We start from the raw sequence: 15,429 nt of genomic DNA, 5'->3' as shown, positions 1-15,429 counted from the left end.
AGCTCATCATTAGGCATCAAAGAAATGCGAATCAAAAGGCAACAGCCAGGCGCAGTGGCTCATGTCTGTAATCCCAGCACTTTGGCAGGCCAAGGCGGGTGGATCACTTGAGATCAGGAGCTCGAGACCAGCCAGGCCAACATGGCGAAACCCCATCTCTACTAAAAATACAAAAATTAGCCGGGCGTGGTGGCTGCAATCCCAGCTACTGGGGAGGCTGAGGCAGGAGAATTGCTTGAACCTGGGACGCAGAGGTTGCCGTGAGCCAAGATCACGCCATTGTACTCCAGCCCGGGCAACAGAGCAAGACTCCCATCTCAAAAAAATAATAAATAAATAAGTTGAAATTCCAGAGCTACAGAGATATCTACTGTTCCCAAGTTAGCACATCTAGCACACCCTTTGGGGCTTTCCATTCTTGCCGTTTTAACCTAACCCATTCCCAGTATCTAGGTATTCATGGAAGACTCTAGACAAGTATTTTTGCACATTCAAACAAAATAGTTCATTCAGATGAAGGCATTATTTTAAAAATCAATTTTTATCCCAATACAGACCATTCTTAAAATTTTATTAATTACTTTTGGCCAGGCTCCGTGGCCCACACCTGTATTACTAGTACTTTGGGAGGCTGCAGCTGGTGGATCACTTAAGGATAGGAGTTCGAGACCAGCCTGGCCAACATGGTAAAACCCAATTAACAACAACAAAAAAAAACACACACACAAAAATTAGACAGGTGTGGTGGTACACGCCTGTAATGCCTGTAATCCCAGCTACAGGGGAGGGTGAAACAGGAGAACCGCTGGAAGGCGGGAGATGGAGGTTTCTGTGTCACTCGCTGCACTCCAGCCTGGGTGACACAGCAAGACTGTCTAAAAAAAAAAAATCTGATTGAGCACTTTCAACAACGAAGTCCTTGTGTGGCCATGATTCACAACTAGTCAGTTCATCCTGTGTTTTTATTAGTCACACTGTCTCTCTGGATCAGGGTTCCCCTAAGCCAATTATTTGAGTATTACCCTTATAACATATTCATATCGAAATATTACCTGAATTACTATTTAAATATTTTTCTTCAAGACAACTCACTTATTTATCCTAAAATACCTACTACCATCATCTCTTAAACAATACTATTCAAGAAATAGCATGTTTGATGGGCTACCTATAATTAATGAAGTCAAGGGCCATAGACATATCCTCGCCCATGCCTACCAGTGACACAGGGCCTCACTCTGGCAAACAGTACTCTGAGCTGACGAGTGCCTCAAGATCCAGACCTGAAGCCTTACTCATCTTTGCATTCTTGGCATCAAGGCTCAATGGGTTCCTGAACAGTAGGTATTTACTAAGGAAAGGAATTACTCAGTTGAGATTTCAAAGAGAATGTCTTCCAAGGTTTCTAAATATTTGAAAAAAGTCTTCCTCACTAGACTGGGAGCTCCCTGGAGAAGAGCTAGTCATCATTCTTGCAGCTAGAGTGTAGCAGGCATCTGGCAGGAAATAGGTGGGTCAATAATGACAGCGCACCAGCATCTCCGCCTGGGAAAGGTAACCACAGGAAGGAAGAACCGGCCTGGATGTACAGAATGTTTATGCAGCTTCCCGACTCCACTAGAGGCAAGTGTTGGAAATCTAGAAGCAAACCTAGCACCTAACACAGACTCTGAAGGTAATGAATGAAGTAAAATCCCCAGGTGGGATTATTTTATTTATTTATTTTGGGGGGATAGTTTCACTCTGTCACCCAGGCTAGAGTGCAGTGGTGCGATCTCAGCTCACTGCAACCTCTGCCTCCCTGGTTCAAGCGATTCTCCTGCCTCAGCCTCTCGAGTAGCTGGGACTACAGGTCCCAGCTGTAATATTTTTGTACTTTTAATAGAGAAGGGGTTTTACCATGTTGGCCAGGCTGGTCTTGAACTCCTGACCTCAAGTGATCCACCCACCTTGGCCTCCCACAGTTGCTGGGATTACAGGTGTGAGCCACGTGCCTGGACTATTTTTACTTTTAATCAAGTTGTGGGCCTAGCTTAATATTGTTCTGTGTAATTTTCTATAAGCACTAGAATATATCTAAAGAAAATAGGCTATAATAAGAAATGTTTAAAAAAAGATAGAAGTGGCCAGGTGTGGCGGCTCATGCCTGTAATCCTAGCACTTTAGGAGGCTGAGGTGGGTGGACCACTTGAGCTCAGGAGTTTGAGACCAGTCTGGGCAACAGGTCAAAACCCTGTCTCTACCAAAAATATACACACAAAAAATTAGCTGGGTGTGGTGATGTATGCCTGTAGTCCCAGATACTCAGAAGGCTGAGGTGGGAGGATGGCTTAAGCCCAGGAGACAGAGGTTGCAGTGAGCTGAGATTGCACCGCTGCACTCCAGCCTGAGCGACAAAACCACGACTCAGTTTCAAAAAATAAATAAACAACAAAAATAAAAATTACAGATGTAAAAAACTTTCTAACCCATGTCTATTCATACAAAATGCTTTTACCTATTAAGTAACCACATGTCTAAAAACTGTAACATTTAAAGACACTGAAAAACTTACCAGCTACACAGTAAGATAAAGAAATATCTGAAATCCATTTGTGTTCAATAATGTTAACTTCAAATCACTGAAAAAAAGAGCTTCTGGATAAATCCTTTCATCAGAAAGCCAGTAAGTTCAAATACCATACAAGTCAACCACCTTTGCTTTGTCCCTAAGTAAATTGCACTCATTACTTTGGCCAACTGTCATCTAAGTCTATACCACTGATCAAAGGATGGTGTGTTTGTCCAGCAAAGCAAATGCCCTAGTAACAGTGAATCAGTGACCTCTTTGAAGGTGGCAGGCCTTCTCATCCTGCTGGCCTTTTTTTTTTTTTTTGAGACGGAGTCTCGCTCTGTCACCAGGCTGGAGTGCAGTGGCGTGATCTCAGCTCACTGCAATCTCTGTCTCCCAGGTTTAAGCCATTCTCCTGCCTCAGCCTCCCAAGTAGCTGGGACTATAGGTGTGTGCCACCACGCCCAGCTAATTTTTGTGTTTTTAGTAGACAAGGGGTTTCACCATGTTGGCCAGGATGGTCTTGATCCCTTGACCTCGTGATCTGCCTGCCTCAGCCTCCCAAAGTGCCAGGATTACAGGAGTAAGCCACTGTGCCCAGCCTTTTTTTTTTTTAAAGAGACAGGGTCTTGCTCTGTTACCCAGGCTGGAGTCCCATCTCTACAAAAAACAAACAAACAAACAAAAATTAGCCAGGCGTGGTGGTGTACACCTGTAGTCACAGCTACTAGGAAGGTCACCTGACCCCAGGGAGGTCAAGACTTCCGTGAGCTGAGATAGCACTACTGTACTCCTGCCTGGGTGAGAACCTGTCTCAAGAACATATAAATAAAAAGGCTGGGCACATGGCTCACACCTGTAATCCCAGCACTCTGGGAGGCCAAGGTGGGCAGATTACTTGGTCAGGAGTTTGAGACCAGCCTGACCAACAACATGATGAAACCCCATCTCTACTAAAAATACAAAAATTAGCTGGGCATGGTGGCAGGCACCTGTAATCCTAGCTACTAGAAAGGCTGAGGCAGGAGAATCACTTGAACCTGGAGGCAGAGGTTGCAGCGAGCCGAGACCATGCCACTGCACAACAGCCTGGGTGACAGAGCAAGACTCCGTATCAAAAAAAAAAAAAAAGACAGGTTTGTGGTGTACTGGAGGCCTGAGTGAATGTTAATTACAGATGGTGTTCAACCTACTAGAGCCCAACACTGGGAACTCCCACTGGTCCCACCAGCAGCTCATCCTCTAATCTCTTTTCTGCCTTCCTTGCCCCAAGGTCCTGTGGGCAGAACTAGGTGTCTTCCCTTTCTCTGGTCCCCATGCTCCTTGACATCAAGCCAATGGGACCTCTAGGAGGCAACAAGATTGGCTTAAAGTGGGAGTCACTGAGTGTCCTTCCCAAGCACACCACCCAGTCCCTTCTCATCCTGCTGGCTTGGCCTGATGCACCAGCCTCTAACTTGTAGGAGGCATCTGGCCACAGAGCAAGCTACCAGTCTCCCTGCCTTACAAGCTCTCTCAATCTGTAGCCCAGACCTACTAGGGGCTGGGGACAGAGTTGGGGACATTAATAGGAAAATCCTCTCTGCCCTCCACACACCCCAATGTTGACACACAACAGTTCTTTTCTGCATAAACAGTCTGGTCAATGGCAGCAGAGCAGATTCTTCCACCTAAGTCTTAGACTAGGATCCTCTTGGTTGATCTGAGGGCCCTAATAGCCAGTGCTCAGACAGAAGGAAAAGTCATATCCAACCTCCGGTTACATGCTGACCCAGCGTTAGCCTCACATAGTTAGAAAATGGAGTAATCTGATTGACAAGCAGTATTTTAGATCAACAATCTCCAAACTGGGATACACACTCTAAGAGATGTGTGCGATGACCTACTGGCATATAGAGAGAAACAGCATTTTATTTATAACCTCTGCCATTTAATTTCTATTTTGTTTGTTTGCTTTTGAGATGGAGTGTCACTCTGTCACCCATGCTGGAGTGCAGTGGCGTGATCTCGGCTCACTGCAATCTCTGCCTCCCAGGTTCAAGGGATTCTCCTGTCTCAGCCTCATGAGTCCTGGGATTACAGGTGTGCACTGCCATACCTGGATAATTTTTGTATTTTTAGTAAAGACAGGTTTCGCCACGTTGGCCAGGCTGGTCTTGAACTCCTGACCTCAGATGATCCGCCCACCTGGGCCTCCCAAAGTGCTGGGATTACAGGTGTGAGCCACTGCACTTGGCCCATTTACTTTCTATTTTGTGTATAGGTCTTATAATATGTATAAAATTAACAGGGTAATATAATTATACATGAGATATGCACAAACATTTTAATCATAGGGCTGTGTGATTAAAGTTTGAAGGCCATGGCTGGGCATGGTGGCTCCTGCCTGTAATCTCAGCACTTTGGGAGGCCAAGGCAGGCAGACTGCTTGAGCTTAGGAGTTCCGAGACCGGCTTGGGCAACATGGTGAAAACCCATCTCTACAAAAACTGCAGAAATTAGCTTGGTGTGGTGCGACACGCCTGTAGTCCCATCTACTCTAGCCCTAGCTACTTGGGAAGCAGAGGACCGCTTGAGCCTGGCAGGTGAAGGCTACAGTGAGCAATGATCCCACCCCTGCACTCCAGCCTGGGTGACAGGAAGAAAAACAAAACAAACAAAAAAAACCCCAAAAACTTAAAAAGAAAAATTGGGGCAATTTTGTCCCCACCCCAGTAACATCTGGCAATGTCCAAAGACATTCTGGGTTATGAAATGGGGAATGGGAGTTACTAGCACCTAAGGAGTAGAGGCCTGGGATGCTGCAAAGCACCCTACAACGCACAAGACAGCCCATCCCTCACAGACAAACAATCATCCAGCCAAAGGTGAGAAACCCTGCTCCAGAACAATAACATGGGCAATCTATTTGGCAGCCGTATCATGGATTGGTGGCACTGCTGGTGGCCTCCCCGGCATCCATTCCCCTCTTCCTGTCTTAACAAGATCCCTATTTTCTTTCTTCTTCTTTTTTTTGAGATGGAGTTTCGCTCTAGCTGCCCAAGCTGGTACGATCTCGGCTCACTGCAACCTCTACCTCCTGGGTCCAAGAGATTCTCCTGCCTCGGCCTCCTGAGTAGCTGGGATTACAGATATGCGCCACAATACTTGGCTGATTTTTGTTTTTTTTAGTAGAGACTGGGTTGTGCTGGGATTGCAGGCATGAGCCACTGTGCCCAGCCAAGATCCCTAATTTATTTTTTTCTTTTCTTTTTTTTTTGAATCTCACTGTCACCAGGCTGGAGTGCAGTGGCACTCTCTCGGCTCACTGTAACCTCCACCTCTCAGGTTCTAGTGATTCTCCTGCCTCAGCATCCTGAGTAGCTGGAACTACAGGTGTGCATCACCACACCCAGCTAGTTTTTGTATTTTTTTTTTTTTTTTGGTAGAGACAGGGTTTCACCACGTTGGCCAGGATGGTCTCAATCTCTTGACCTCGTGATCCACCTGCCTCAGCCTCCCAAAGTGCTGGGATTACAGGTGTGAGCCACCATGCCCAGCCAAGATCCCTAATTTCTTAAGCCACACAGCGGGGACAGGATTGAACCTATGTCTAGTTTTGGCCCTGACTCACTGAGGCCCGTCCACAGCGAAACATCCACTTTGCCTCGTTATCTGTTTAGGAAGGGCACATGATTTCAGTGCAAGTATTCAGCATAATTTCCCTGGGAGCAATGACTGGTTTAGTTAGAACAAGGTGTACCTGTCCCAGTGGGTCGAGAGTTACACTGAAGACTGGCTCAACAGTGGGAGAAGTACAAGGAGCTGCTGCTGGAAGCCATCCTGTGGCTACACAAGGCCAGCCTTAGAATAAAGCAGGTTACCAGAGGCCAAGCAGACATGGCTGGACCCCTCCCCGTGACACTGACGCGCTGCTCAGCTAAGCTCTCACCTGAAGCCTGTGTTCCCTCTAGAGTTCAGGTTTTTGTACCCATAATCAAGCCAGTTTGAAGTTGAATTTTCTATTATTTACAACTGAATGCTTCCTAAATGAACCTAGTCAAAAAAAAAAATGTACACCTAAACTTTTCAAGAAAGCAGTTGAAGAGTTTTACTAACATAAATAATCTTCCAAAGACCAGTTGGGACTCATGCTTGTCTTACCAGTTCTGAGGAAACACCCTGAACATTAATTTAATTTTGCTCCTAAGGTAACAGTGTTCTAGTCAGTCACTGATGCCAAAGTGCAGAGAAAGTTCTCTGTGGGATACTCCATTCACAGCAAACATCTGAAGGATTTGAATCCAGTGGCAGGAGAGGCTAGGAACAGTGGTTAACTACATGTCTAAAAGGAGTCACAAGATATACTCTTTGAAGTCTATCTGCCTATTTCTAAAAAGAAACTACTAATTAAACTTTTTCTGCACGTTTTCCCTTTTTTCTTTCTTTTTTTTTTTTTTTTTTTTTTTTTGAGACAGAGTTTCCCTCTATCGCCCAGGCTGGAGGGCAGCGGCACAATCTCGGCTCACTGCAACCTCCGCCTCCTGGATTCAAGCAATTCTCTTGACTCAGCCTCCCGAGTAGCTGAGATGATAGGCACGCACCACCATGCCCAGCTAATTTTTAACTATGTATTCCTTTTCTTTCCTTTTTAGACAGAATCTCTCTCTGCCACCCATCCTGGAGTGCAATGGTGTGATCTCAGCTCACTAAAACCTCTGCCTCCCGGGTTCAAGAGATTCTCCTGCCTCAGTCTCCCAAGTAGCTGGGATTATAGGCCTGCGCCACCACACCCAACTAATGTTTTTGTATTTTTAGTAGAGATGAGGTTTTACCATGTTGCCAGGCTGGTCTTGAACTCCTGACCTCGAGTGATCTACCTGCCTTGGCCTCCTCTTAAAATGCTGGGATCACAGGTATGGGCCACCACGCCCAGGCTATGTATTCCTTTTCTTAAAAGATAAAAATATGCTCCCCTCCCCCATTCCTCTACCTTCTCTCATTTTTCCTTTCCAGAATTGAAGTCTTGTGTTTATTACATGAAGATATAGTTAACCTTCTAATCCTCTTACACCTATGCCACCCTAGTTTAATTTTTCCCCTCGTGGATTAGGCGCCTAGCCTCCAGTTGACAGCAGAGTAAAACTACAGCATTACTACTATAATATACATACTGGGATTTTTAAAAAAGTATCTTTATGTGATTAGAAAGTCATATACAATTTTAAATTATGCACACAGATTTGTGCTTTTAATTCTGAGTTTCAACTACCAAGAAAAAATTATAAAAAACAACTCATCTTCAACAAGAGCTTCTGTTCCCTATGCATACATGCATATCGGGCACTAAAACCAAGGCCTGTGTGCTCTTTCTGATAATAATCACCACCCCACTGATGATCAGCCACTTTCCAGGCTCACAGCTTATCCACATTCTGCCAACAAATGATACTGCCAGACACCCTGCAATCCTACTAACCTTTGGAACTTTGGTAACCGCCATTTTACCTGCTACCTCTATTGTGCTACTTGAAAAACATTAGGTGCTTTTTCTGTATACACTGTACATTTTTGGAAAGTTTTACTTAAAATCTGGCATTGGCTGGGCGCAGTGGCCCATGCCTCTAGTTTTGGCCAACTCACTGAAGCCTGCCCACAGTGCAGCATCAACTGTGCCTTGTTATCTGTTTAGGAAGGGTACATGATTTCAGAGGACCAGGTGGGTGGATCACCTGAGGTCCGGAGTTTGAGACCAGCCTGGACAACATGGTGAAACCCAGTCTCTACTAAAAATAAAAAATAGCTGGGCATGGTGGCATGTGCCTGTAATTCCAGCTACTCAGGAGGCTGAGACATGAGAATTGCTTTAACCCGTGAGGCGGAGGTTGCAACGAGCTGAGATGGCACCACTGCACTCCAGCCTGGGTGACAGAGACGCTGCTTCAAAAAGAAAAAATAAAAAGTAACCATTAGCCAACAAAGATTTAATTTATGGAGACAAGTACCTGAGTACACCTGGCAACAGCTGCCCATAATAGGTGGGAAAATGCTGAATTTTGAAAATATCTGCGGCTTATTATTAAAATCTTTTTTTATAATTTCTTTTGAGATGGAGTCTCGCTCTGTCTCCCAGGCTGAAGTCCAGTGGTGCAATCTAGGCTCACTTCAACCTCTGCCTCCCAAATTCAAGCGATTCTCCTACCTCAGCCTTCCAAGTGGCTGAGATTACAGGCATGTGCCACCATGCCTGGCCTAGTTTAAGATCTTGAAGAGATACCATATTCCCATTAAAATACATTTTTTTTTTTTTTTTGAGACAGAGTTTCACTCTTGTTACCCAGGCTGGAGTGCAATGGCGCCATCTCGGCTCACTGCAACCTCCGCCTCCTGGGTTCAGGCAATTCTCCTGCCTCAGCCTCCTGAGTAGCTGGGATTACAGGCACGCGCCACCATGCCCAGCTGATTTTTTGTAGTTTTAGTAGAGACGGGGTTTCACCATGTTGACCAGGATGGTCTCGAGCTCTTGACCTCGTGATCCACCCGCCTCGGCCTCCCAAAGTGCTGGGATTACAGGCGTGAGCCACCGCGCCCAGCTGAAATACATTTTAAAGGTTATGATGACAAAACAAAAAAGCATGCCATAAAAATAAAACCCAAAGCATCTAATCTAGGATCAACCTCTAAATCTAAGGACAGATTAACCCAGCTATTTCAGGGACCGGGTAGATGTAAATGGGCACTGTGCTGTTAACCACCTGCCCAGCAGATGAAGGACATACTAACACTAACGGGCAACCAGAACCCCCAGGCCATTTGATGGGAAAAATTTATAGGATTCTCCTCTGGCAAATCAAGCCCTCACATAGAAGGGCCACCTCAGAGCACTTCTGTGTTTTTCTTGACGAGACGGTTTAAACAACAGAAAAAGAATGACAGGGCTGGGCACGGTGGCTCATGCCTATAATCCTAGCACTTTGGGATGCTAGGGCAGGTGAATCACCAGAGACGAGGGGTTCAAGACCAGCCTGACTAACATGGTGAAGCCCCATCTCTACTGAAAGTAAAAAAATTAGCTGGGCAAGGTGGCACGTGCCTCTAATTCTAGCTAATCTGAGGCTGAGGCAGGAGAATTGCTTCGACCTGAGAGGTGAAGGCTGCAGTGGGCCGGGATCCCAACACTGTACTCCAGCCTGGGTGACAGAGGGAGACTCCCTCTCAAAAAAATAAATGAATAAAGTAATGACAGGTTTTGTTATGTAGTTACAAAAAAATGTGCTTGAGTACTTTAAAAAAAAAAAATACCCAGATTTGGGGGTAAGAGGGAAGAAAGCAGCAAACAGCAGAAACCCTAAAGGTACTAAACATCAAATGAATAAGGTTCATGGAGAAGTAACTCACCCTCAGACGTTTTATGAATGTGCTGTGTAGGTACCAAAAACCTTAAAAACCTCTGACTCGGCCAGGTGTGGATGGTAGTTCACATCTGTAATCCCAGCACTTTGGGAGGCTGAGGCAGGCGGATCACCAGAGGCCAGGAGATTGAGACCATCCTGGTGAACAGGATGAAGCCCCACCTCTACTTAAAATACAAAAATTAGCCGAGCGTGGGGGTGGGTACCTGTAGTACCAGCTACTTGGGAGGCTGAGGCAGGAGAATCACTTGAACCTGGGAGATAGAGGTTGCAGTGTGCTGAGATCGTGCAACTGCACTCCAGCCTGGGTGACAGAGCAAAATTCCGTCTCAAAAAAATAATAATAAAATGAAAACCCTTTGACTCAGCAATTGCACTTCTACTAGTTTATCCAAAGAAAACAAATAAATAAAGCACATATGTAGACATCAGGATGTCTGGCTATTCATAATGGCAAAAAAATTAGCAATGATAGGAGATTAGAAGGAAACTGTATAATCAACCACCTGTAATCCCAGCACTTTGGGAGGCTGAGGCGGGCAAATCATCTGAGGTCATAAGTTCAAGACCAGCCTGGCCAAAACGGGGAAACCTCATCTCTACTAAAAATACAAAAATTAGCCTGGTGTGGCGGCGTGTGCCTGTAGTCCCAGCTACCCAAGAGGCTGAGACAAGAGAATCACTTGAACCCGGAAGGCAGAGGTTGCTGTGAGATCTCACCACGGCACTCTAGGTTGGCAACAAGAGCAAAAACTCTGTCTAAAAAAAGAAAAGAAATTACATAATCAGAGTAAGTCAGGTAACAGCCTGGCATGGTGGCTCACACCTGTAATCCCAGCACTTTGGGAGGCCGAGGCTGGTGGATCACGAGGTCAGGAGTTCAAGACCAGCCTGGCCAATAATGGTAAAACCTCATCTCTTTTGAGATGGGGTTTCTCCATGTTGGCCAGGCTGGTCTCAAACTCCTGACCTCAGGTGATCCTCCCACCTCAGCCTCCCAAAGTGCTGGGATTACAGGCATGAGCCACCATGCCCGGCGTGAAACCCCATCTCTACTAAAAAATATAAAAATCAGCTGGGTGTGATGGCACACCTGTAGTCTCAGCTACTCAGAAGGCTGAGGCAGGAGAATCGCTTGAACCCGGGAGGCAGAGGTTGCAGTGAGCCAAGAGATTGCCCCACTCCAGCCTGGGACAGAGCAAGACCCCCTCCGAAAAAAAAAAAAAAAAAAAGTGTAAGTTAGGTAGCCCTGTGACTCTAACCGTGTCAGTGAATACCAGTCACTGCGCTTAGAAACTAGGTCTGCCTTCCTTCTTCATTGCCATCTCCCCAAACCTAGGCATTGCATGCTAGGTCAACACGATCAACTAACGGTATACACTGCCATTAACACTCAATATATTACTAAGAAGAAAGCAATTTAAAGAACATGAGCCTATTTTTAAAATGGATATAAAATTATGCATCTGGTCCACATCTGCATGCATGGAGCCTCTCCTAAACTGCCTTTTTTTAGGTGTGGGTTGGTGGGAGGTTCCTCTTCCCATTCTTATCTTAAAGGGAAACACACTATTAATGTAACTAATTACAATAACAATATAGGAGTACTGTCCCTTTGTAAAGAATCCAAAAAATTTAGGCAGGGAGTGGTGGTTCCACCCGTAATCCCAGCACTTTGGAATTTTTGGTGTAGTTTTTACTTTCCAGGGCTAAAATTAATTTTCAACTCTCCATAAGTCTGTTATACTTGATTAAAATACTTGTTCAGAGGCCGGGCACAGTGGCTCATGCCGGTAATCCCAGCACTTTGGGAGGCCGAGGTGGGCAGATCATCTGAGGTCAGGAGTTTGAGACCAGCCTGGCTAACATGATGAAACACCATCTCTACTAAAAAAAAAAATACAAAAATTAGCTGGGCGTGGTGGCACACGCCTGTAATACCAGCTACTCAGGAGGCTGAGGCAGAAGAATGGCTTGAACCCAGGAGGAGGAGGTTGCAGTACGCCAAGATTGCACTACTGCATTCCAGCCTGGGCATCAGAGTGATTTTTTCTCAAACCTCATCACCAACTGAAAAAATCAAACTTGTTCAATATCATTTATTAGTGACAGCATTAAACTTGGTTGATATTACAGTTTCCTTTATCAGCAGCATGAAAAAAAAAAAAAAAAAGAAAGAAAGAAAATAAAGATATTACAGTTTCCAAAGGCTATTTGATGAAAAAGAGAAATGTGACAGCTTTAAAGTGGAGGCTCTGACTTCTTTTCAAAGGAAGTGCACTTCATTTTTGGAAAGATGCCAGCTTAACAACAGTGACAACTAGTTACTTGGAGCAAAGCAGTACATACTCCATGGGACTAGGCGGGACCTCTGGGTGGACTCATTTTAACCATAATTCAGCCATTCCACATTCAGCTCATTTCATATTCTTCTCTAACAGAAAGTGAAGTATTTTAGGCTAGTGAGAGTGGATCAAAATCTAATTAGTTACTCTGAAAACATCCTTTTGGAAGCTGTCTTTTCTTTCTGGAATCTCAAACTCCTGCTCTACAGGAACAGAAACTTGTTAAATACAATGGCTTCAGGCACCACTCTAATAAACTACCTACATCTTAATTAAGCAGGAGAGCTCTGCTGGCCACTGCAGATTTCCTCCATCACAAGGTAAAATGCTGGTGTCCTAGCAGGAGAATCTGGCAGCCAAAGGGCACAGTGAAGGGTACAGAGGGAGATTCAACAAGACAGAGCCATCGATTTCAGTCAGCTTCCACAGAGGCTGCTCCAGCCTGCAACTCACCCAATTCCGAATAGAAAGAAAAATTTTCAAAGACCGTCTCACTAAAAGCAGTAAGTAAAAGTCACTGAGCATAAATTCATGTTTTAAAAAATTATCCTTCTTGGCTTAAAAAACGTGTGAGACAAAAAAAAAAAAAAAAAAAAAAAATGGCCAACTTGTTTAAAATTCCCGAGAAAGACAAATTTATATAAAGAGTGGCTAAATTTAAGAATGCTTCCCCGTTGTGTTACTCTCAAAGGAAGTCTGACGGGCATGGTGGCTCACGCCTGTAATCCCAACACTTTGGGAAGCCAAGGAGGGTGGATCACTTGAAGTCAGGATACCAGCCCAGCCAACATGGTGAAACCTCGTTTCTACCAAAAATACAAAAAAATATCAGCCAGGTGTGGTGGCAGGCACCTGTAATTTCAGTTACTCAGGAGGCAGAGACAGGAGAATCACTTGAACCCAAGGAGGCAGAGGTTGCAGTGAGCCTAGTGATCACACCTTTGCACTCCAGCCTGGGTGATAGAGAAAGAATCCCGCTCTCAAAAAAGAAAAAAAAAAAAGGTATCAATGGAGACATGAAGGGAAGGGTTGCAAAGGAATGATCCGAAGGAATGAATGAGAAACTCTTCCTATCTATGAAGACCTACCAAAGTTTTTGGTTAGAGAAAGTAACCTGGTGACTGCCCACAATACAAGTACAAAAAAGCTCTGGGACGCTTTCATCAGTCATCATCTAAGTTTCTCAACCACTGTTTGCTGTGAGGAATATATCCAGGTAGGAATCCAAGCTGCAACTAACACTACTCAAGTCAAGATGATCATCCAGGATAACCTATTTTATTTTACGCAAAATATACTACACTCAAAAATTGCTGTGCCAGGCCCATGAGGTCCTTAAATTACAACTCGAAACATCTGGAAGACTCCAAAAGGACCCCAAGCCACCGGCTGTGATAAAGGAAAAAAGAAAATTACCAATACTCAGATTACCTTCTATTCTCGGTGGGTGTTGACGGGGGAGGTGGCGAGGGCAGTAGAGGTGAAAATCATCTCCCTTTCTAGCCTCAGAACTCAACCTCCTAAAAACGCATTGTCTCCACTGGAAAAAAATTAAGGTGCCTGACGATCGACCTAAGGCAGCTTTCTTCTTTTTTTTTTTTTCTTTCTTCTTTTTGTGGAGAGGGGGTTTCACCATGTTGACCAGGATGGTCTCGATCTCTTGACCTGCTGATCCACCTGCCTCGGCTTCCCAAAGTGCCGGGATTATAGGCATGAGCCACCGCACCCGGCCTAAGGCAGCTTTCAAAACAAGGAAGACCTAACAATTCTGCGGTCTCCGGCGTTGGAAGCATCCACCAGCCGGCGATTAGTGTCTTAACAAACCTTCCAGACCTCATATTCGTCCGGGTCCCTGGCTTGGCCTCGACACGTGTGGCCGCCAGCATCACCGTCCCCAGCACCCTCCAGGCCTTGCTGGCGTCCAACGCCTGTAGCCTTTTTTGCCCGTCCGGATGACCTCCCGCGCTGCCCTGAGGAACCCCGGGTACACACGAGCATCCGGGATCCCGCCCTGGGCTCTGAGGCGCTGCGCTTCGGGAAAGGCCCCCGGAGAAGGTAAGGGGGCCGCGCCACCGCGTCCAGGCAGGAACGCAGCCGAGCCACACTCACCAGCCACTGATTGTTCAGAATGGGAAAAGGCTGGGGACGCCGCGGGGAGGAGGATGGGCGGCGGGGGTGGCGCGACCGCACGGGGCACAGCCGCCCTCGGGGCTGCGGTCAGGATGGGGGTGAGGAAGGCCCGACCGCCCCCCCGGCCCTGCCCACCGGCCCCCGACGCCGGGACTTCCTCCTCCCGGGCGCCGGCGCCGCAGCCCGGGGAGGGCCAGTAACCGCGGCGAGAGGCCGGGGCCGCGCCCGGCGCAGAGGCCGAGGTGACTGCGGGCGGCGGGGCATGCGGCTGGGCCCGGGGACTCACCCGCCGGCGAAGAGGTGAAGCAGCGTGTTCTCCTTCTGCCGGCCGTCAGTCGCCATGGCCGCGCCGGCTCCGCGGCCCGCCGCCGCCCGGTGCCCACAGCGCGTGGCGGCTCGAGGGATGCGTGGGGTCTCCGGGTCGGGTCTCCTAGCTGCCCTCAGGGGGCCGCCAGCGCCGCCTCCATGCACGCGCTGGCCCCAACGCCCGGCTCCGCTCGGCCAGCGACCTCCGCGGCGTGGCCGCCGGCGCCTGACCGGCCTCTGCGGCGCGAGCCAGGCGGGGAGCTAGAGCCGGGCGCGCGGCCGTCACGTGGCGGGGGCAGTGCCGTGACGTCACGCGGTGCGCGAGTCGGGGGCGGGGCGTGACGGGGGTGTGGGCCCAAATCCCAGCGCCCATTGGCTATGGGGCGGATGTGGGCGGGAAGATCGCACTGTTCTGGGGCGGAGCCAGCCCTTAGCGGATGGCTGGGGAGGGGTGTGGCTTAGGCCCGAGCGTGGAGGCAGTGGAAACTGGCTCTGACTGCCTGGTCCTCGCTCTTCAGAGAAGCCTCGCAAGGCCTTAGGCGTTGCCTTATTTTAAAAGTTTACTTTGTGATATTTACGTGTGCAAAAAGGTGTTCAGATTACGTGTTACATCTCACATCTCTGTACTTACCACCCAGTTTAGGGGAAACCGCCCCCCCCATAATCTAAACAGTCTCAAATGATCAGAGAGGCCCTGCAAGGTGGC

The 15,429-nt window shown here is 47.1% G+C and overlaps 1 protein-coding gene across 5 annotated transcripts in view; it reads right to left on the bottom strand.

The window, feature by feature from the left end:
* Positions 1 to 14,983, bottom strand: part of SLC25A33 (solute carrier family 25 member 33) — a 43,828-nt gene extending 28,845 nt beyond the window's left edge. The window contains exon 1 of one of the 5 annotated variants that reach the window (XM_032300307.1): positions 14,704 to 14,983. In XM_032300307.1, coding sequence (XP_032156198.1) covers positions 14,704 to 14,759 — 56 coding nt within the window. In that variant the 5' untranslated portion in view covers positions 14,760 to 14,983. Of the gene's footprint in view, positions 1 to 2,554; positions 2,867 to 14,111; positions 14,330 to 14,396; positions 14,443 to 14,703 lie in introns of those variants that run through there. The other 4 variants (XM_032300310.1, XM_032300308.1, XM_032300306.1 and 1 more) reach the window with 4 other exon arrangements.
* Between the last annotated feature and the right edge of the window lie 446 nt (positions 14,984 to 15,429).

This window comes from Sapajus apella, unplaced genomic scaffold (assembly GCF_009761245.1).
Source record: "Sapajus apella isolate SASKATOON/1434 unplaced genomic scaffold, GSC_monkey_1.0 scaffold43, whole genome shotgun sequence".
Classification (NCBI taxonomy): domain Eukaryota; kingdom Metazoa; phylum Chordata; class Mammalia; order Primates; family Cebidae; genus Sapajus; species Sapajus apella.
Note: the sequence above shows the minus strand (reverse complement) of the source record. Positions and strands in the feature narration are given on the sequence as shown.